The 22963-nt window shown below is 35.0% G+C and overlaps 1 protein-coding gene across 2 annotated transcripts; it reads right to left on the bottom strand.

Annotated features, from left to right (window-relative positions):
* Nucleotides 1-2395: 2395 nt before the first annotated feature.
* On the bottom strand, nt 2396-4472 carry LOC113318491 (uncharacterized protein At1g03900-like). Of its 2 annotated transcripts, none has more exons than XM_026566657.1 (2): nt 3889-4472; nt 2396-3735 (listed from the first exon to the last, which is right to left on the bottom strand). In XM_026566657.1, exon 2 carries the CDS (start codon nt 3671-3673, stop codon nt 2852-2854), a length of 822 nt encoding a protein of 273 aa, XP_026422442.1. In that variant the 5' UTR covers nt 3674-3735; nt 3889-4472; the 3' UTR covers nt 2396-2851. The 2 variants fall into 2 exon arrangements, with proteins under 2 accessions (XP_026422442.1, XP_026422441.1); XM_026566656.1 differs by having other exon boundaries at nt 2396-2675; nt 2848-4469.
* Nucleotides 4473-22963: the final 18491 nt, after the last annotated feature.

Below are 22963 nucleotides of genomic sequence, written 5' to 3'. Positions count from 1 at the left end.
CTCCAATCAAGCATGCTAGAAACTTGAAACTCATTAATCACCTTCATAAGATCATATTTAATTAACTCCCACCCATGTTTATAAAACTCCATGTAAAATCCATCTGGTCCCGGGCTCTTGTTTGTGCCAAAGTGAAAAATCACAACCTTTACCTCCTCATCCGTAAAACACCTCTCTAAATGCATACTCTCCTCTGCAGAAATCGTCAGTGTAACGAGTTGTTCAAAGTCAGGCCTTATCATATGAGTTTCAGAAAACAAAGAAGAATAAAAAGCCTTTGTCTCTTTAGCAATCAAGTTCTTATCAAAATATAAAGAACCCTCTATTTGCAAACAGTTTATACTATTGAGTTTATATTTGAAACTAGCAATTTGATAAAGATAAGCTGAATTTATTTCTCCATCTTTTGCCCATCTCTCTTTACCCCTCTGCCCTGCCTTTCTAGCAATATTCAAAGAAATAGAAGCATGTTTTATTTTAGCTTGTTCCCTCTCTACTATATCATCATCAGAGAGACCCAAAACTTCCTCTAGGTTATCAAGCAAATCAATAGTATTCTCAAGAGCATCCAGTTGAGCATGTAAATTACCAAACGTCTCTTTTTGCCATTTTTTCACAATCTTTTTTAAATTCTGCAATTTTTTGGCAAAAATATAACTAGGTTTACCTGAAAAAGTCATACTATCCCACCATATCTTAAGGTTCTTAAGAAAATCTGGATGATGAAGAATGAAGTTATTATGCCTAAAAGGAGATTTCAATTTATCACCAGAGTTGCAACAAAAGATAATTGGGGGTATGATCTGATATAGGTCTTTTAAGTCTAATTTGCAGAAAAAAAGAGAATCCAACCCTCTCTTGTGGGAATCGATCCCTTTTACGTCATGGACGAAAAGGAGTTGGTATTACAAATGTACTATGCAGTGAAAATTTGCATGAACTGTTTTAATGGAAATAACCCGATTGATTATTTTGATGAGGCATGGGCATGATTCGGGTTAGTTTGTTTTAGTCTCATCTATGTCCAATCCAATACATGGCGCATTCTAAATTTGACCCCGCTTTCAATTGATAAGCATGCAGATGAATCCAGTGTTGGTAGGTCGATCAAGGAGACTAGATTAGGAAATCTAGTTGGTTTAGTTCATCTCCAACAGTATCTCCTACAAAATAGAAGGGATGTCAAAATAAACATAAAGGTCTTAGAGAAAGTTTTATCTAGATCTTCGGAATGATCCCCATGTCATCTTTTAAACTATTTTTATAATTATTATTTCTAAATAAATTTCTAAACCAATAAGAAAAAGTAAATAGTTCATGAACAAAACATTACTATTTTGCCACATATATAAAACCCCATAAATAATGGTCTAGATAAGACCTCCACGGAGGATTTTTAGCACCCACTGTTGAAGACTTTCACAAGAGATTTTTAGCCTTCAATATAGGATTTTTAGCACCCATTGTTGAAGACCTTCACGATTTTTAACACCCACTGCTGGAGGAGATGCTCTTACATTGAACCAAATGGTTTATCCGGCTAAACTTGAGAAATAAGGAGTTAAGGTGATAAAATATGCACCGAGTATAATGGAGCGAAATGTGGCAGAGACAAATGCTTCATGGTCAAAAAGCAGACAAAGACGATGATCCTTCAAAATCTTTTGGGGAGAACTTGCAAGTCTACCTCAGTGATTGGATGAATAAACAACTAAGAGTAAGAACTAAGAAATATTATCCAACTAGTTAGTGATAGGGTTGCACATTCACCATCCGACAGACTTGGTTTATCTGCAAGGACGCGGATGCTCTACTCTATCTTATAGACTTGTACTCTATTTTTTTTTACGTAATTTGCACTTTGGGTTGCAGTTTTTGGTTTCTCATAACAGCTGTGCCAGAGTAACCCCAATGGGTGGGAACCTTCTTGAAAACTCTGGCTTACCAACCCCTTGAACATGGTGAGTTACCAACACCGTGTTTCTTTAATGTTTGGTAGCGGTTTACCAATGTCCTTGGGACAGGACGTGCTTTGTCAAACTAAGGCGATCTAGGAGTTCAAACCCAGCTCAGGTTTCATAATGAGTTTGCTTCGTACAAGCTCAGCACATAAAAAAAGCAGCACAAGCTTAAAGCTTGACTATGCCAGGCACAAACACCTCGCGAGCAGATCCTTACTTCGATTCGGCCTACCTTTATGTAGTTTAAAATTTACTTAGAACCAAAAGGAAAGAACAAAACTTCATATGGAGGCAGATTACAGTTCCACTAGGTTTTTTCTTGAGGCAGATCATGACTCGGTCTTAACTCGCACAAAGGCTTACACATTCTCCCATAATGCAGTATTTTCTTTTAAACAAGCCCTTTCTTGTGCAATAAAATAACTAGGATGAAATTTGATGATGCCACACAACAATTTTCTCTAAATGTAGTAAGTTTTCTAGTTTCTTTTTGTTTTGAACAAGAAAATAAAATTTTATTGAATATGGAACTAAAGACTCATATAAGTTGGTAGAATAACAACTAGCCACCAATCAGACACCTTAGCTCTGTGCGATGCGATGAAACACGAACAACTAATAAACCTGTAAAAGGCTTGGATATATCTCCTCAATGTGATAATAAGGCATCTAAATTCACATTAAGAAGTACAATCAGCACATTTCTTGAAGCATCTGTTGAAAAAAGAAACAGCAAAGAGAAAACTCAAATTTATGATAGCCTACATTTTTTTTTGTTGTTGTTGAACTGATAACCTAGATATTATTTTTCTTCCTTCAGTTTTCCCTAAATGAAAAGAGATAACAAACACAAGGATAACAGTTTGAAAAATGTAACTCAACTTACGGATCTAAAATGCCGCCCATCCGGCTGCAGAGTTCTTTGTGGATTCAGTACCAGTTGGCGAAGGAAGGTGTCTTCTGACTTGAGAAAGATCAGATAGAGGATCAGCAGCAGGCTTAGGACTCTTGAGTACAGCACCGCCAGAAGTTAAGCGAGCAGCAACAGGATCATTAGGTGGCGGTGGAAGTGGTGACCTAATCTTTCCAGCTCCAGTAGGTGGTGGTGCAAGGCCAAGAGGTTTAGGCTTTGCAATGGCAGCAGAACCACCACCAGACAACCCAGCAGCCGAAAGCATGCCAGTTCCACTAGCAGGTTTGTTCTTAACATTTATCCGAATGGTTTCACCTTCCTTCAATCTATGATTCACAGCAGGATGAATATCAATATGATCATCACTAGATTCACCTTCTTCCTTATCAGTATCTCTCTTAACATACTTCTCATGATCGGAAAGTGCAACATTGAAATCAAATGCTTCATTTCTTTCGGTAAATCCTAACCCGACAAAAGCATGTTTCCCACTTCCATCTTCAATCTTTAAAACAAAGTAACGTGACGAATCAAGAACAGTTTCAACTGAATTTTCTCTTTGACCAGGTAGAACAAAGCAAGCAGCAAAAAGTTCTCCTGAATTAGGATCTTCAAGACGAATCTCACATCTTTCTTTACATGAAACTACACGAAGACGACCTGTCCAGATCTTATCTGATTGTAACCATTCACCACATTTATATCCTCCACTAGTACTTCTAGGAGGGATTTTGTATACAGATACTTCACGAACAACCAATAGGGTGTGTTCAAATGCTTCCTCTTCGTCGAATGACATTTTAGGATTTAATGAATTGTAATAACAGATATGAATTTAAAGAAGATTCGAAGTGTTCTGTTCTGAAAGATTGGGTTTATTCAATTGGATCAATTAGAAAGAGTAAATCAAAAGAAATGAGATTCTTCAGAAAATGAAGCTGTAAAAAGGAATGGAATCTTGAGGACTTACAAATGAAATTGAAGAACTAAACTCTAGAATTGATGAGGACTCACCTGCTACATGCGGATCTGATAGTCGCAAGCACGAAGGTTGAAACTGAGAGGTGGTGGTTAGGGTTTCTGGTTTGCAAAGCTAAGCAAGAGAAAAAATAAAAATTACTGGCAGCAGAAAGGAGGGAACCAGGGAAGTCATAACAAAGGGCCAAGGAAAAGTTACCTGGGGTATTATTGGTTTTTGCTTCTTCAAATGGATCCCCAGCAAATGAGCGTATTTCACTGCCGTCTGCCTTGCTCATAGGTTGCCCTATCTGGCGATACATGTCAAAATCTGTCGTGTCGTGTCGTATGGCATCTTGTTGGTTACGTTTTTTGCTCATAGGTTGCCCTTTTGTACTGGGAGGTCCTAGCTATGTTCATAGCTACAGAGAGGCTAATTTTTCAGCTGATGCCTCAACCAAACAAGCATGTTTGTTGGCTGAGGAAATTTATGAGTTTTATGAGGATAGGCCAGGTTTCATTCAGTCTGTTGAATGGCCTGGAGAGGTTTATTTTCGTTTCAAATAGGTCTTATTGGCGTGCAGCCTAACGACTTAGCGCTAATATAGCCTAGTCCCTGTACAATTTTGCTTTTTATTTTATTTTTAAGTTGACCGAGTAAAAAAAATTGTACTGGGAGGTCCTAATTTGCCAAATCTATAACGAGTTGGTCCAAATGTTAACGATTCAGTCCAAATTGCATTTTTTCGCTGACTAAAATAACCCCACACACAGAAATCGTATCTTGATTTGTTCGCAAACCAGTTTTTCATTCCATTTCTCCACAACAGATCTCTACATCAATAATGGGAGATTCAGAACCTCTATATGAGAAGAATCAATTTTCATTTCATCTATTAGATTTCAGGTTAGTATTTCAACTTTGATTACTCTTTATTCATTTATTTCTCATTCGATTTTGTATGTCATTCGATTTCTTAACGATTCTGGATGTTTGATTTGTGATTAGAAATGATAATGATCAAATATTTTCTCATATCTCTCTACTTCTCGTCTTTAACGATTTGTTGAGGAAGAATCTTAGTTTGTTTTGCTTATTCTAGATCTTACTTTTAGGGGCTAGATGGCAGAAGAGGAGGAAAAATAAAGACGGTTTAGTAATGAAAGAAGCTGAAACTTTTGTAGCAAGATCTCAAAAGACGGAAAAGCTTATCAACAGAATTCTTGAAAAATGGAGAGATTGACTCAAGTAATCCACTTTTTTCGCTTGTTTGTTCATATAATTATGCCCTAATTTTTTGTTATTTAGATGTTTTTAAGTCATTTTCATTTAATTTCTTCTCCCTAGGTTTTATAGATGCTTGAAGCAGAAAAAGATACTTTTCAATGATTTTGGTAACGAATTTGAAGAAATTCAAAGATTCAAGAGAGAGCTCTTTTAGTGGTTAACGGGGTCACTGAACAGAATGCATGGAGAAGCAAATACTAGTCTTCATATAACTTCTCTCTGTTCCAAAATATTCCAATTTGATCCTCTTCATAAGGTAATAGTAGCAACATTTAATGATTGCATTCAATGAGGAAATTTAGCATTTGATTAGCGATATAACAACCGGGTGAAATTTTATACCTCATATTCTCCCATTTGCCATTGACTGGTATTTATTGTCACCCATTGATTCTATCTTGGATTGGGCCTGCAACTTTACTTTCGAATTTTATACCTCATATTCTCCCATTTGCCATTGAATCACATGTTTTTTAATAGGTGTCGTAGTGACACAGATCTTTGAAAAGTGATATAGAACAGTAAAAAAATTAAAAAATGGTAAAGATGATTATATGATAGTTTTAACAGTGGAAGTGATAATGATCAACTTTAATTTCGTTTTGAATATACACTTTTCAAGTGGTGGGGTTTCTTTTTAGTTTGTTGCTGATTACTCACTATTTTTTGATAAATTTAGTCATGAGTACTAGAATATCAAAACACATTGTTGAACAATTTAGTCATGAACTGTTGTTTAGGAATGGTGTTGAGTGACATTGTATGCTCCTGTTCTCCCATTCAGAAGCAATTTTTTTTTTTTTTTTGCAAGTTTATAATTTGTATATGGTTGTGTATGTTTGTTTCCTTGTTCCTTGTTTTTTCATTTTCTCAAATTATATAGCGGTTGAACTTCAACAATCACCTTTTGTTATCGAGTTGTTAATGTGGACATAGTTGTACACCTGTTCATTCTTGACGTGTACATAATTGTACACCTATCATTTCCAGAAAACGTCATTTATAGGGGTAGCTAATGATTCTATACATCGCCATAGAAAGGAGTTTGGATATTATCCCCCATATAATTTGGTTAGTATTGAATGATCTTATAGACTGATTTCATGGTATTCAACATGCAAACCTTTCATTTCTGGACATTAGAAACTGCTAATTTGTCAAGTCGAGTCAGTTCTACTTCTTTGTTTGCCACTCAAGTGGGTTAACATAAAAGTTAAGAGCATGATGTGAACCACTTTCACACTTCTTTTCATGTACTCTTTTTTCATTGTAGAACACTATCTTTAAACACTTCTTATACAAATTCTAATACCATACATAGAAATAAAAAATGATTTCATGGCTCACTCTTTGTTAAGGTTGGCCGGCCCGTATTATATATACTCTACAAACTGTTATGTCACATCCTTGATCAATCAGGTAGTCGTGGTTAGCGTGTCATCAAAGTTTAAGATAGTTCATTAGGTAGCATGCGAAATTGCAACCTCCAACCCAAGAGATGCATCTAATTTAGTTTTTTTTTTTGTATGTGTACAGGATATGTGTTGACAAACCTCCCACTCAAGAATGGACTGATAAAGTTTTGCATGAAAATGAATGAAGGTGTCGCCACATCTTTACGGGTAAACACTGCTTTACTTGTTTGTATAACTATATGGATATGTTTAGTTTTAATCACATATAGTTACTAAATCTAGAACAACTTCTCTAGCACCCACTAATCCCATACACATTAACCATTGAAGAGAAATGGCACTAAAACGAGATGGTAGGGTCAGTAATTTTGATGTTTAGGGTACATTGTTACTACAAATTCTTAATCAAAAATACTTACTTCATATTAAAATTTTCCCAATTTGAAATCAGCTGTTAAATTTGGTGTCATAACCTAAATGTCGAGCTTACTTATCTTACATTATTTTTGTGAGTAGTTCTATCCATTTATATGATATCTTTTGATTTTTTTGAAAATATTTATACCGACTTAATATTTTATAGTTGTACGAATGTTGATTATTAGTGTGTACATAATTGCACACATGTTGATTTTTAATGTGCACATAATTTTACACTCGTTGATCGTATCTGTGCACATAATTGTACCCTTGTTGATCGTATTTGTGCACATAATTGTAGGCCTCTTGATCGTTAATGTGTACATAATTGTACACATGTTGATTTTTAATGTACACATAGTTTTACACCTTCTCATTGTTAACGTGTACATAATTGTATGCACATGTTGATTTTAAATCGCTCTGCCTGACATTGAAGTCGGTTCATATCTCTTGGTCAGAGCTGGCGAGGTCTGTGCATAAGTTTTTGATCTTCTATATAATATATCTTCTTAACTAGCATTTCATTTTGATGTTGTTCGTCTGATCTTAATTACATGAATGGAATAAGCTCATAGGATGAGTTGCCTCACTGTTTAACTCAGAGGATGAGTTGAAGATGTTAAAGGATGTTGCGACCACATTTGCCTTTGGAAGTGACCTCACCTTATGCTTACAACCCAAGATGTTGAAACACGGTGAAAGGTATACTTGGTTCCCATTCTGATTCTTATCTTAATGTTGTTCTCAGCTGATAACATGATTGTGATAATTAGGTTTTCAGTATAGCCTCAAAACTACAATGTGTAGCTTGCTTGTTTGTCCTTTGCTATGCATACAATGAATTTATATGTATTAAATTTAAGGACTCACAAACATCAAATGGCTTAGTTAAACGCATTTGGCATGTATTGCGTAATGTATGTACATACTGGTGCACCAATATACATATTGATGCACCAGTGTATTTTCCATGAAAAAGTAGGTTTGTTTGTTGTTATGAATGATCGATTTTATGCATGTTTTCTAGGGGTGTACATATTGGTGCACCTGTGTAATTTCCATAAAAAATAGGTTTGTGTGTGGTTATGAATGATCGAATTTATGCATGTTTTGCAGAGGTGTACATATTGTGCACCTATATGATTCCCATGAAAAAAATAGGTTTATGAATATCCATTTTATGCATGTTTTGTAGGGGTGTACACATTGGTGCATCAATGTATGTTCCATGAAAAATAAGTTTGTGTGTGGTTATGAATGATCGTTTTTATGCATGTTTTGCAGTGGTACACTTATTGGTGCACCTGTATATTTTCTATAAAAGAAATAGGTTTGTATGTGGTTGAACGATCGGTTTTGTGCATGTTTTGTAGGGGTGTACAAATTGGTGCACCTTGTAATTCCCATGAAAAAATAGGTTTATGTGTGGTTGTCAAGATCGACTTTATGCATGTTTTGAAGCGGTGTACGTATTGGTGCACCTGTGTAATTCCCATGAAAAAGTAAGTTTGTGTGTGGTTATGAAAGATCGTTTTCCTACATATTTTACGAGGGTGTACATATTGGTGCACAACTGGAATTCCCATAAAAAATAGGTTTGTGTGTGGGTATGAATGATCGGTTTTGTGCATGTTTTGCAAGTGTGTACACATTGGTGCACCAGTGTATTTTCCATGAAAAAATAGGTTTGTGTGTGGTTATGAAGGATCGATTTTAGGCATGTTTCGCAAGGGTGAACACGTTGGTGTATGAATGTAATTCTCATGATGTTGGTGTATGAATGTAATTCTCATGAAAAAATAGGTTTTTGTGGTTATAAAATGTAATTCTCATTTTTTGTAGGTGTGTACAAAGTAGTGCATGTGAAAAAATGACTCCATAAGCTTATGTAAATGTAGTGCATGTTTACTTTTTTGTAGACAGTAGATAGGATAAACAAAATTAATTTCTTAAAAATGAAAATTATAGTCATATGGGTACTCTTTTTGCAGGTCTCAGAAAGAGCGTTAGTGGTACTTAGGTGGACAATTCAAGTTGTATGTGGTGAACAAACTGGTGCACCTTGTCTTGTCTTGTCTTTGGATTTTCTGGATTTTTTAAAATGTGTACATGTTTGTACACTAGTGTAAACTAAGATTCTTAAAAAAATGAGAATTATATAGGCATATGGGTACTATTTTTCTAGCTCTCGGAAAGAGCCTACCAAATATATAAAGTTTGCGAATTTTGGACAAACGATTTAAAAGATAAATTGTTTTTCAATTATTTTTATATTATTTAAAATTGTTGACATCATCATGAGTCACTTTGGACTAAATTGTAAATATTTGGACTAAATTGCAAATCAAAAAGGCTATATGTGTATTTTCCATATTTTAAATAACTTTTGGACTAAATTGTACCTAGTTAACTCGGGATGGACTAACCCATACTTTTTGACGGGGTTTTGGATTAAACCGTTTTTTTCCCTTTTGTAATCTTGTTGGTTACATTTTTTGCTCATAATAGACCGATTATTGACCGAATAAAAAAAAACGTATCGCATATGTATCTGTACTAATCCAAAATTATTGATTTATTTGCGTCCCATATACCAGTTATGTACCTGCCAATATAAACTGCATTTGTGTTGTATCAATCGGTATCTGTTTATACTGACTAATACTAGTTTGAAAATACATATAAACGTTTAAGGCATGCTCAAATTTTTACACCAATTTAAAGAAAAAATAGATTATTATTGTTCCAACAGTCACATTGGATTTTTCTCTATCAAATTTTTTAGTGTTGTGCCAATAGACACTCGGTTCGGAGCAAATATACATTTGAAAGAAATGATAACGAAAGTGGGGTTGGAGGGTGACAAGGTTATAATGATAGAAATGGTCATCTTGTAAGATAAAAATATCCGACAATCCTATTAGCATTCGAGATCACGATATTTTTGGTAGACAACAAGATCCATATCTTTCACAGTGTGACTGGTTAGCTTTATCAGCTAAAACTTTGATATAGTTAAGATGATACACAATCTGAGTAATCATGTGATGAATATAATTCGAGATTAGAAAATTTAAGCGAGCGAATGCATTTAATGTCATCCAGGTTTCAATCTCTTATAAGAGTGGAGAGTCTATCAACAATTGCAATGTCCAATGCATGAATGTCGTGATACACGAGATCATATGAAGATTCATCTAGTTCCTACACATAACCTCTATAAACAAGATATCAACTAGAAAAACAATGCCAATCATTTAATAGTTATCAAAATTTTGGAGAAGAAGTTAACTCGAACTTAATTATATTTTCACATTATTGTTATAAATAGTGGAGAAAATGAAATACGCTTAATCATATTCAATGTACTAATTTATTTAAATTATGATATTTTTCGAATCAAATAGCACAATCAACTTTACAGTTAACTTATTTATTGTGCTTGAAAGTATATTAAAATCTATAATATATGCAAAGCTATAAGATATGTGTAAGACGACAATATCTAGGTTAGACAGTGATTTATAGTTTCAGCTTGTATCACTGATATCACGGTATCATATTTGCATCTGCGAGGGCTGATACGATACCGCTACCCGATACGCCAAACCATGGCGTCGTTTGGTGACTCCCTAGTCCCTCCAGTGGGAGCTACCGCTGCACAAAAGTGACACAGATTGATAATCCGAATGAAACCAACCGAAATATACCGAAACAAAGCCAAAACTGACATTTAATGGTATGGCGTTGGATTGCAAATCGTTATTCTTATAGTATGGCCCGACTGATACTCTAAAATCCAACCGACCAAAACCAAAATTATCAATTTCCAATAAGATCGTTCATCCTAACAGAACTTCGTCTTAGCAGTTCAACTTTAGATATATAAGCCTCACAGGCACTGTTAGAGCACTGCTCGGTCGAACTCGCAAGCATTGCTATCTCAAGCTTGTTTATCAATTTTAATTGCCAAAACTATAATTCTTGATTTCTAGTCTACTTATATCTAAGTCTCGGACTAGGATAGTAAGTGTAGTTGAGCTCTAGACTCCACGGCGTTCATCATGCAAAGACGAAGAACTACTCAAGGAACTGGTGGAACTTCATCGACAAAAAGGTATGTGGAGACTTGAACTTATCTATCACTCAAAACTCTATCTATTCTATCTCCTATCTTGAGACAAAAGTCGGATTGCTATATAGACTTCGATTATACACATTTGCTATTTCGAGGCGAGTTTATCTCCCTTATTTATTTCTCGAAATATGTGTTGGTAAGCTTTCGCTTTGGCCAAGTTCATCTTTACTCGTGACGAGAGTCATGTTGATCATTTCAATGACTTGAAAAATCGCTTTTATGAAAAATAGTTTGTGAACAACAACTATATAACATCCTCTAAGAAAGTTTCAATGATTGAAATGAGAGTTTAGAATATATAACCATGAATGGATATAAACATTGTATGTGAACTCATACTTGTGTAAGTCCAAAATCCTTGAACCAAAGTATGTGTACTTTACTGGTTTAGGATGTCCGGAGCTAAGTCCGTGTACTGTCGGAAGTTCACATCCCGTGAATTTCTGTCGGAGTTTGTGAACCAAAAACAAGCTCAATCCGGGTACTTAAATATGCGTACCGGTATGCGTACTTAAGTGGGTTATTTTCTAGAAACGGTTTATTCGTGAACTGACACATTTACAAATTAAGGAATGCAATCTTTGCAAACCGTGGCTATAATGTTCATGAATCGATTCGAGTGAATCAAAATCGTTTTTGCTTCGATTGTGTCTTGTATACTTCTATGAGATCTAAGAAATTGAACAACTCTCTAACTAGTTCTTTTGAGTCATTTGAACTAGTTATGGTGAAGATGAATAAGGTTAATATGAAAGTGCTCATATGGCTAACCATTGGTTAACTATTGTTGAACCAACTAAGTGTACACGTTTAGGTATGGTTACTCAAACCTAAATGAAGTTACATTTCATTTGTGTATAACAAGTTAAGTTCGATCTAACGGTTGAAAGATATTAGCTTGAATATAATCAGGTGTTCATCTAACGGCGAATATTGAATGTTTTTGTTATCAAGGTAACTTAGATTGCAAACCTTGATTTGGAGACTATATAAAGAAGAACTCTAACAACTGGGAAACCTAATCCCCACACCTCCTGTGTGATACTAGTTATATAAGCTAGAGTCGATTCTCCTTTAACCTTAGGTTTTCACGAAACCCTGTAGGTTAACGACTTAAAGACTTCATTGGGATTGTGAAGCCAGACCCAACTATTTTCTCTGTAGTTGTGTGATCTGATCTTGTTGTTTCCATCGTATTTGAGTACAATCGTAAGATTGGCTTGAGATTAATTCCTCCGATAGGCAAGATAGAAAAATAGTCACAAACACCTTCGTCTCATCGTTTGTGATTCCAAAATATCTTGTTTCACCATTCGATTAAGATTATTGTGAGGTGATTGATATTTCTAGGCCATTATTCGGGAATATAAGACCGGTATATCAGTTGGTTCCTGTACACCTTTATTAATCAAAAGACGGAACAAAACTCATAGGTATTTTTGTGGGAGACAGATTTATCTATTCCTGTAGAATTTTCTGTGTGAGACAGATTTGTTTATTAAAGTCTTCAACTTTGGGTCGTAGCAACTCTTAGTTATGGGTGAGATCAGCTAAGGGAATCAAGTATGTAGTATCCTTGTGGGATCATAGACGTAAGGAGCGCAACTGTACCTTGGATCGGTGTGAGATTGATTGGGGTTCAACTACAGTCCAGACCAAAGTTAGCTTGTAGTAGGCTAGTGTCTGTAACGGCTTAATACAGTGTGTGTTCAATCTGGAGTAGGTCCCAGGTTTTTTCTGCATCTGCGGTTTCCTCGTTAACAAAACTTCTGGTGTTTGTGTTACTTATTTTCCGCATTATATTGTGTTATATAATTGAAATATCACAGGTTGTGCGTTGAATTGATCAATTGGTAAATCCAACCTTTGGTTGTTGATTGAAATTGATTGATCCTTGAACATTGGTCTTTGGTACCATTCAAGTTTATCTCTCTTATATTCAATCGGGCTCGAAAATCATTATTTGTTTGATTGCAGATTGAATTGAGAGATTGAGATATAACTCGTTGATATACTTTTCTTAAGATTGAGTCTGACTGTCTAATTGATTTTCTTGAAAGTATATTGGAGTTAGTCCATACAGATTGCTAAGCGAAATATTGGGTGAGGTTGTTGTACCCCCACTTTTTCAATTGGTATCAGAGCAGACAAACACGTTTAAGACCTCATAAATCTGTGTTTATGCCGATCTGACTCTATGGACAAAGATTATATCTCCATAAACGTACCACCAGTCTTCGATGGCTCAAACTACTTGTGGTGGAAAATTGATATGCGTGCTTTTCTTAAAGCTCGTGATTTTCAAACATGGGTATGTGTTGTTAATGGACATGATCCTCCGGTTAATACAAAAGGCGGTGTATCTATACCTAAGGACATTGGTAGATATAGTCCAGAAGAATTCCTTGCTGCAAAGCAAAATTCTGACGGCTTAAGTGTTATCATACATGCCATTACCCCAGATCTTCAGCATCATGTGACTACTTGCACGAAGTCTAAAGAAGACTAGGATATCTTAGGAACCGTATTTGAAGGGAATACATGTGAAAAAGAAGCTAGGCTTCAACACCTAAATTCTGATTGGGAAAACCTTTGTATGGCAGATAAAGAATCATTTGACGAGTTTAATCACAAAGTGTCTGAAATTGTTAATGCATCTTTTGCATTGGGTAAGACTATTCCTGAAAAGGACATTGTGATGAAAATTCTCAGATCTCTGCCATCCATATACGATTCTAAGAAGCATGCCATCGTTGAAGGAAATAACTTTGATACACTTTCCAGGAATACTCTGGTTGGAAAGCTTAAAATTTTCAATCTTGAACTTTGTCAAAGAGAAAAACCTCACTTGTTAAGCAACCATGTTGCTACATATGATAAAAGGTCTCGACGTCCTAAATTGATTGATACAAGGGGTGAGAGTTGCTTTAATTCAACTCTGTAACTGTTTATACAACAACTTAAGAAACCTCTTAAATAAAAGAAAAGAAAGTCTCAAAAGAAATCCCAGTCAGTCAGAAAAGAGGACAAAAAAGTTCGGAAAATCTATGATAATAAAACTTGTTCCAAGTTCTATAGAAGTATCCATGACTCTTCCAAAAGTTCTGACAAGGAGTTAAGTGAGTTAACTAAAGCATGGATGGCTACTCTTGACTATTGTCCTGAGGATGATATCTCTGAAAGTTCTCTTAATCTTTTTGCTGATAATCACACTTGTCCTCCGAATAGTCTTGATTATTCCACGATGAACAATCTTACTTCTCCAGAAGTATTTCAACTGGAAAAGGAAACTTTGATTAAAAAGATTGAAGATCTGGAATGTCAACTGTTTGATTTAAGACATGAGGTTGCTACCGCTCGCTGTTGTGATCCTAATAAGAAACATCAAACTTCTTTGATTAATTCTTTTAAGCATTATCAACAAATTTCTCCTGATTCTATGTCAGTCTCAAATCAACCTAAAAAGGATGATATGGAAATCTACAAGGACTTACCAAACTGTTTGGTCTCCCTGTGTAAAAATCAGGATCATCTTGAAATTGTAAGCACTAAAGGTCAAGAATATTTCCCCTCTGTTAAACCTTGTTTTCAGAAGATGAAAAGGAAATATCCTTTGAAATCCTCATTCCTTTCAAAAGAGATTTGCAAAGCCATTCATAGTTTGCGAAAATCAGCAAACAAAGTTTTTGAAACAATGCTAAAAGGAGGAAAGAATGATGTGTATAAATCTTCTTTCTTGAAGGCAAAACAGAAACAAGGAATAACAAATATTTCATCCCCTCGTAAGAAATCACCCAGTCCTGTTGAGGATTGGAGGAATTACATTCTGTAATTCTGTTTAAGATGATTCTTGTTTGTCACTCTTGGGAAAGAATCATAATCTTCAAGAGGGTTGTGATGAATTTTCTTTGTTTATTCTCTAAGTTTAATTTTGTTTCTTGTTGTTGCTCTTCAGTTTTAGTCAAGAACCGTTTGAGTACATGAACAGTTTTTCCTGTAAAGAATTTTTCTTGGGGATAACCAAATTCTGTTAGGGTTTTGGTCAAAGGTCTTTTTGGAAATTTTATCCTCTATATTCATTCCTTCTTAAGATGAAGATTTCTCCTCGATGTGAGCATTTCATTTTTTTTCTCTTCTATCATGTCCTCATCAAGTCTTTCAAGCAAATAAAGTGATGTCTGGACTATTCTCTTTCCCTCTAAGAAGGTTCGTTTTAATTCTTCTGATAATGAGATGTGCTCTAACAAGTGTGATTCCTCTCCTGAAGGGAATCCCTCAGTCTATCATTTTGATACGCTCTCTTTAACTATGAATCTCGTCTTGGAACAAATACGTGCTCTGAAGAGTGAACTTGAATCCTCTTCCAAAAGACTTGAAGAAAAGATAGATAATCTTAAATCCAGGATTGATCTGATCGAAGACGAGCTTGATGAATATAGGGAATATGAGAAGAGTATTCAAAGTAACTGAAATGCTTCATATGAGTTGTGTCTTTTTGATTTTGTCTAGGAAACTTCTTATGAGAATTTTATTCTTGTTTTTTGAAGAAGGATAACTAGGGTTTGGAATATCCATTATTGTGCGTACACATAGATATGTCCAATGTTTTCATCTTGCAATGTTTTTAGATTTATTGATTTAAATTCAAAGTTTATTTGGAAGATGATTTTGCAGTATTAATCTTTATGATTTTATATATTGGAATTTGTTATGGGATATGTGTGTTTGCATCTGTGAACTATGATTTTCCCATACATGGTCAAAAGTTAAGTCTTTCATATGTCGATATGCAAGTATTGATAAAAGATTGAATGAACTTTTGAGAAACAAAAGTTAAGCCTTTTATGTCATTATGCAAATATTGATGGAAGAAAGGATGAACTTTTTTCTACAAAGATTAAGTCTATTATATGTCATTATGCAAATGGTGATGAGAAATAGAATGAATCTTTGTTTATTCCGCAGTATTGATCTTCCCTGATCCATATTTTTTTTATGTAAATACTGTGCGGCTCCGTAAGTTCTCTTATGTGAGCATTTTCGATTGAATTAATCATGGGTTCTCTTGTGGTTAATTTAATTGAGATTTTTGGATACAAATTCATATTCTTATGTGATTTGTTAGTGTCCAAAGAAATCCTTCCTTTTTTGTGAAAGTAAGGTCGCTCTTGTTGTTCTTTCGGGAATGACATTTTATGGGAGGGAGATCTTAATTGAACTTGTGCTTAATCGCCAAATCTTTGTGGGAGTGCGGATGTGGAATATTATAGGGGTTATTGAAAAGGCGAGGGTACCCAAATATACCTCAAGCTAAAACTTTTCCTACCTATAAGTCCTTTCTCCGAAAGTGATTATCTATGGACAGAGTCGAGACAATACAACTAATCGGTTCACACTTCGTGTGATCGTCTATGGATACGAGATCGAGACAATACAACAACGAAGTATGTTACTTGATAAAAAGGTTCGGACTTAACCAAACACAATAGGATTCACTTATCAAGTAAATAGGAATTAACGTTTGTGTAATTTATTTTAATTATAATAAAACAATTATAATGCGGAAATATAAAGTAAATGACACAGCAAGATTTTGTTAACGAGGAAACCGCAAATGCAGAAAAACCCCGAGACCTTGTCCAGAATTGAATACTCTCAGGATTAAGCCGCTACACAAAATTACACCTAACTTCGTATAGTTGAGACCAAACAACTAAACCTATAGTTCACCTAGTTCCGCCTGTATTCCCACGCCTCCAACTTATAAATAAGTCACGTACTTGGAACAATTCCTTTGGTTCGTATTCCAAACAGTAAAGGAACAACAAATCTGTTTGGTATCAACTCTCTTCAACCAAGTGATATGAATCGGACAAAGGCTCTTCCAACATAAACTCCTTCGTTAGGTCCTTAGATCTATCGTATGTTCAATTACCGAAGTAATCATTTAAGATTAAGCCAACAACACTATTAATCCAAAGAATTGTGTTGATGCCGATCTACTCAATTAATCAATCCAATTTACCACAAGGATAAACCGATTATTAATTGGATCATCTTTTACCGAAACAAGTATTGTGCACACCAAAGATTATAAACCCAAGTCAAATCTTCAATATCTTCTTTGTCTTCAAATCTTCTTAAATCTTCAATAAAAACCTGCACACAATCACTTGAATCTCTTGTGATCAATCACGCATAGAACAAAGTCTGTTAACAATGGATTATCACAAAATCGTATTTAGAACTAACAACAGTCTAAAGATCCCTGTCGAAACTATGAACTAGTTTGAGTGAATCTTATATCAGAAGAGAAGATTCTCAAGCATAAACAAACTAGGTGCAATCATATTTCAACCACCGTTAATCAATCAAATCAATGAAAACAAAAGATAAACCACAATTATCTAGTTTCCCACCAACGGTACACGCTAGAGCTTGTCAATCCCAAAGAAGACTTTAAACTGAGCGGCCGTAAGAGATTTCGCCTAATTAGATTACTCTCCTCTCCGAATAGGTGGCTACACCAGTAACAACAACAAAAGAGGAAGTCTGTTGTTACGAAGGATTAGTTTGCTAGAAAGGCAAACTTCAAGTATTTATAGACAAGGAAGTTTGGACAGCAAGGAATTTCCAAAACCGAAAAGATTCTCAAGATATTCATTAAAGCACAAATTCGGTTTCCATAATTCCTGGAAATGCTTTGTCCAAAAATAATGATCGTAATCTCTCGGAAAATCTAATTAGTAAATGCACATTACTAATTCTTATATTTCCCTACAAAATGAAATTAATAACCTTAATTAAAAGATTCTTAACTTACTTATGTTTTGATCCTGGGATTCTCTTCCCTTAGCTATTAAGGAATAACTTTGAACAATTAAAGAAATAAACATTCATAGCACGTGTTCAAAGTATGTCGACATCCTTACTTTGTAAGTTCTCTTTCACACTTACAACCTTGAAACCGATTTTCCACACTTCCAATCAAGTTTAAAATTGGTTTATCTGACTTTCAAGAACTATGCGATTGATCAAACAAACATTCAATCACAATCATGGGTTTAACGGTTATACCAAAACAAGTTTCGGTTCTACCTTCCGTGTGAGTACTGTGCATAGTCACACTAGCTTTCCAAAATTCGGTTGACTAGGTACTAGGATCGGTTCCCCGTATATATATGGTATCTAACTTATATGTGTTGCACATGTTCATAGGATCGGCTCCCCTTTGCCTAAAAACGTGGTGCACATGTCCATAGGATCGGTTCCCCGTTCTGCTATAAACCTTGCTGCACCCCATACAAGGATCGGTTACCCTTTGTGAAGTATTGCACCTCTTACTAGAATCGGTTCCCCTTTCCCATATTTGGTCAGACATAAAATCACAAACCCGATCATACCATCTCAGGTGATTACTTAAGATCGTTTTCACTAATAAAAGTCATACCAATACATAAGTCATGCCTTTGTGAATAGTTCTACCAAGAACGCAAACAAGTTGTGAACAGTTATACTCAATCACACATATTGGTTGTTCATAAGATATGCAATGAATAATAAAACCAATAAGACCTGGCAATTTCCTTTTCGGTTCACAAACAAGTTAATGAATTTACTTCCTTAGAACACATGTAGAAAATTGTTCCCTAGGATGAAATCCTCACCTCATACCCATACATAATCACAATAGCATTCAAATGATTATGGCGATGTCTTATCTACAAAGTTTAATAGTTAAGCAACAAACCTCGTATTGTATTCCTTAATACTATGTCTATTTAGAGTTCAAATATGCTTCGCAGTTTTGTTTTCAATATGTACGACTTGAAAGATACGTCAGGGAATGGAACAGTTCAAGTCAAATATCACTAACCTCAAGTGGAAGGATGATTGTTGTCGTTGTATCTCCTTGCTTCTTCACATCTTCAAGACTTCGCAATACTTGTAATGTCTCATATCCTAACACTTTCAAGCTATCTTATAGGAAGTTGACTCTAGTACATAATCAAGCAACTCTTAACATGAGTTTTGATTCACTAAAATATGACAACCATACTTGACATCCCAACACTTGGTGCGTTCAACCGAGCCATGCTCTAACAATCTCCCCCTTTGTCAATTTTAGTGACAAAACTCTTACATCATATGGATAAACAAATTACAAGAATTCATTACACATACGCTTGATTCCCGAATTCAACAGCACAGTAAACTGCTTACATTCAATCCTTGAAAATGTCGTTGTTGACATTATAATAACAAAGCTAATACTCCCCCTAAGGAAGATAGGTAGATATTCAATCCGCATGTTTTTGTTATACCAATTTATATGACATGTTACCCCCCCTTAGTCTGTGCTTTCACTCTTTCGTTAGATAAATGTTCAAGCACCAATGTTCTTTTCCTTAGCGATACCAATCAATATAAAATCAATGCCAGTATCACTTGTTTACTCCATATACTTCTCCCCCTTTTTGTCACAAAATGACAAAGAAACGAAAAAAAAAGGACGACACGAAAAGAATCTTACAAATCTCAAAATAGACTTGCAACCTGTAGAGTTAGGCACGAGGGTTCCACACATCATGTTCTGATAACCAATATCAAAACCGAAACTACAAGTAGTTTTATTTTGATATGTTACCAAGGAAACAATTTTCCGAAACAATTTTTCCAATTTAGTTTAGCAAAACAAAAATCAACTAAGCACCTTAGTCCCTTTGCTAAACCGATTGTTCAAAAGCAACCGCTTAATTCGATAAGACCAAAATAAAGATAACTCTATTTTTCTCATCAGGTTCTAATTATCCATAAACTTAGACCTTTCAATTTTAAACAAGACAAGTACTAGGTTAGTTAACTAGCATTTCTTGTTAAGGTGTTCGATTAGACTTGAATAACCGAAACCTCACTTCGATAAGTCTAACTAAGATCAGAATTAACTTAGTTTCTCTTATCCGGAATAGAATTGGACTAAACAACTCATCCCGTACTCCTTTTATTTCGTTAAGCCATAAATAATTCATACAAATCAACATAAACCAACTTACATAATTATTCACCTCAATCGGAAGCAATTGAAATAACATAGACATTAAAAGCACCGCAATTGCACCGAAATTTTGTAAGCCTAAACAATTGATACCACACAATAAAGCAAGATAACAATAGTTTTTCTTAACCGGAACCAATTCAATCACACACATCCACACACACATCATGGAATAAACATCAATTGAACTGAAATTTTGTTAAGCAAAAACAATAAATATATATAATATAAACTCAGGCTTTTCTTAAACAGGAAAACAATTAACTAACAAGATTGTTACCTCAAATTTCTCATCCACTTCTCCAATATGTTTGCATCTTCGTCCGGGGAGAATTGATATCGAAATATCATCATGTTGTCATCCTTATGCAAAAACAAAAAAACATAACAACAACCAACCTTTACCAGTGAAAGGTTGAAAATCGGTTTTAACAATTGCAAGCAAAAGTTGAAAACCGATGCCACACGGTACTAATGTACCTTGATAATTCCTATGGATTTCCTTAGATTTTCGAAAGTTGCTCTATCTAAGGGTTTAGTAATAATATCAGCTAGTTGACGCTCAGATGGAACATACTCTAATTTGATAATACCATTCTCATACAATTCTCTAATATAATGATATCTAATATCTCTGTGTTTAGTACGAGAATGTTCAACTGGATTCTCAGTCAAGTGAATAACACTTGAGTTATCACAAAGGATGTTCATAGTTGAAATATTTATTCCATAGTCGATGAGCATCTGTTTCATCCATAATAGTTGGGTACAACATGTACCAGCAACAATGTATTCTGCTTCACAGGTTGATAAAGACTGTGAATTTTGTTTCTTGCTGTGCCAAGCAACAAGATTTTGACCAACATAGAAGCAACCACCAGAGGTGCTTTTCCGATCTTCTACACACCCTGCCCAATCAGCATCTGAATAGGCAACTAGACTGTTGTTTGTATCCATAGAGTATGAAAGACCATAATCTACAGTACCATTAACGTATCTTATGATTCGTTTTACAGCTTTAAGGTGTGATTCTTTAGGATCTGCTTGAAATCTGGCACAACATCCCACACTGAAGGCAATGTCTGGCCTTGTTGCAGTTAAGTAGAGCAAGCTTCCTATCATGGATCTATATAGTTTTTGACCAACACATTTTTCTCCTGGATTGGATTGGAGCTTCCCAGTATCGGCATTGGAGTTGCCATAGACGTTGATTCGTTTAGTTTGAATTTCTCAACAAGATTCCTTGCATATTTTTCTTGAGAAAGAAGAATATTGTCTTTTTGTTGTTGTATTTGCAAACCAAGAAAGTATGACAATTCTTCGACATTACTCATTTCGAATTCTCCACTCATAAGATTTAGGAACTCATCTGTTAGAGTTTTTGAGGTGGATCCATATATGATATCATCTACATATATTTGTGCTATAAGGACATTTTTACCACTCCACTTGGTGAAAAGTGTTTTATCAGCACCACCTCTAGAGAATCCTTTTTGAAGTAAAAAAGATGTAAACTTGTCATACCAAGCTCTTGGAGCTTGTTTTAGACCATACAAAGCCTTTTTAAGTCTAAAGACATAATCTGGGAATGATGGATCTTCAAACCCTTTTGGTTGAGCTACGAAAACTTCTTCTTTTAAATCCCCATTTAAAAATGCAGACTTGATATCCATTTGAGACATTTTTATCTTAAGATAGCAGGCATAAGAAAGTAAAAGTCTAATAGATTCTAAACGAGCAACAGGAGAAAAAGTTTCATCAAAAACAATACCTTCAATTTGAGAATATCCTTGAGCAACAAGCCTGGCTTTGTTTCTGACAATTATTCCGAATTCGTCTGATTTGTTCTTGTATATCCACTTAGTTCCAACAATATCTGTTGGTTTTGGAACAAGCTCCTACACTTCTTGCCTTTTAAACTGATTGAGTACCTCATGCATAGAGTTTACCCAAGCTGGTTCACTGAGTGCTTCCTCAATATTTTTTGGTTCTATTGAAGATAAAAAAACATGAATAGCGACAGACATTTCGAAGTTCTCTTCGAGTCATAACTCTGGCATTAGCATATCCAACAATATCTTCAGTAGAGTGTCTTTGATGTAACCACTTGGCAGGTTTTTGGACAATACCTTCAGTATCATTGGTTTGTTCAACAATACTTTCATTATCATCTTTGTCATCTATATCACTAATTAGAGGAACCACAGATGATTCTTCTTCAGTCTGTTTTTCTTTAGTAACAGTTTCAGAGGGAGGAATCTGCTTCAGTGTGGTTGTCTTGACTAAAGTCACTAATGTCATCAATAACAACATTAATTGATTCCACCATGACTTTGGTTCTGAGGTTGTATACCCGGAAGGCACGGCTATCAGACGCATAGCCAAGAAAGATTCCTTCATCACTTTTGGAATCAAATTTCCCTCTATGTTCTCTATCTTTGAGAATATAGCATTTGCTTCCGAAGACCCTTAAGTATCTTAGATTGGGTTTTCTTCCATACCATAATTCATATGGAGTATTTAGAGTTTTGGATCTTAAGTAAACTCTGTTTATTAGATAACAGGCTGTAAAAACAGTTTCCCCCCCAGAAATTTAATGGTAGGTTTTTATTGTGAAGCATTAATCTTGCCATTTCTTGAATATTTCTATTCTTTCTCTCAGCTACACCATTCGATTGAGGTGTAATAGGAGCAGAGAATTGTTGGGTAATCCCAAGACTATTACAGTATTCATATACTTTCATATCCTTGAATTCTGTACCGCGATCGCTTCTTATCTTCTTAAGCTTGCGACCTTGTTCATTTTGTATTGT

Source organism: Papaver somniferum, chromosome 10, assembly GCF_003573695.1.
Source record: "Papaver somniferum cultivar HN1 chromosome 10, ASM357369v1, whole genome shotgun sequence".
Lineage (NCBI taxonomy): Eukaryota > Viridiplantae > Streptophyta > Magnoliopsida > Ranunculales > Papaveraceae > Papaver > Papaver somniferum.
Note: the sequence above shows the minus strand (reverse complement) of the source record. Positions and strands in the feature narration are given on the sequence as shown.

Bases quoted from the DNA above. Each gene is read 5' to 3' on its own strand.
- LOC113318491 (XM_026566657.1), bottom strand. From the start codon at position 3,673: ATGTCATTCGACGAAGAGGAAGCATTTGAACACACCCTATTGGTTGTT.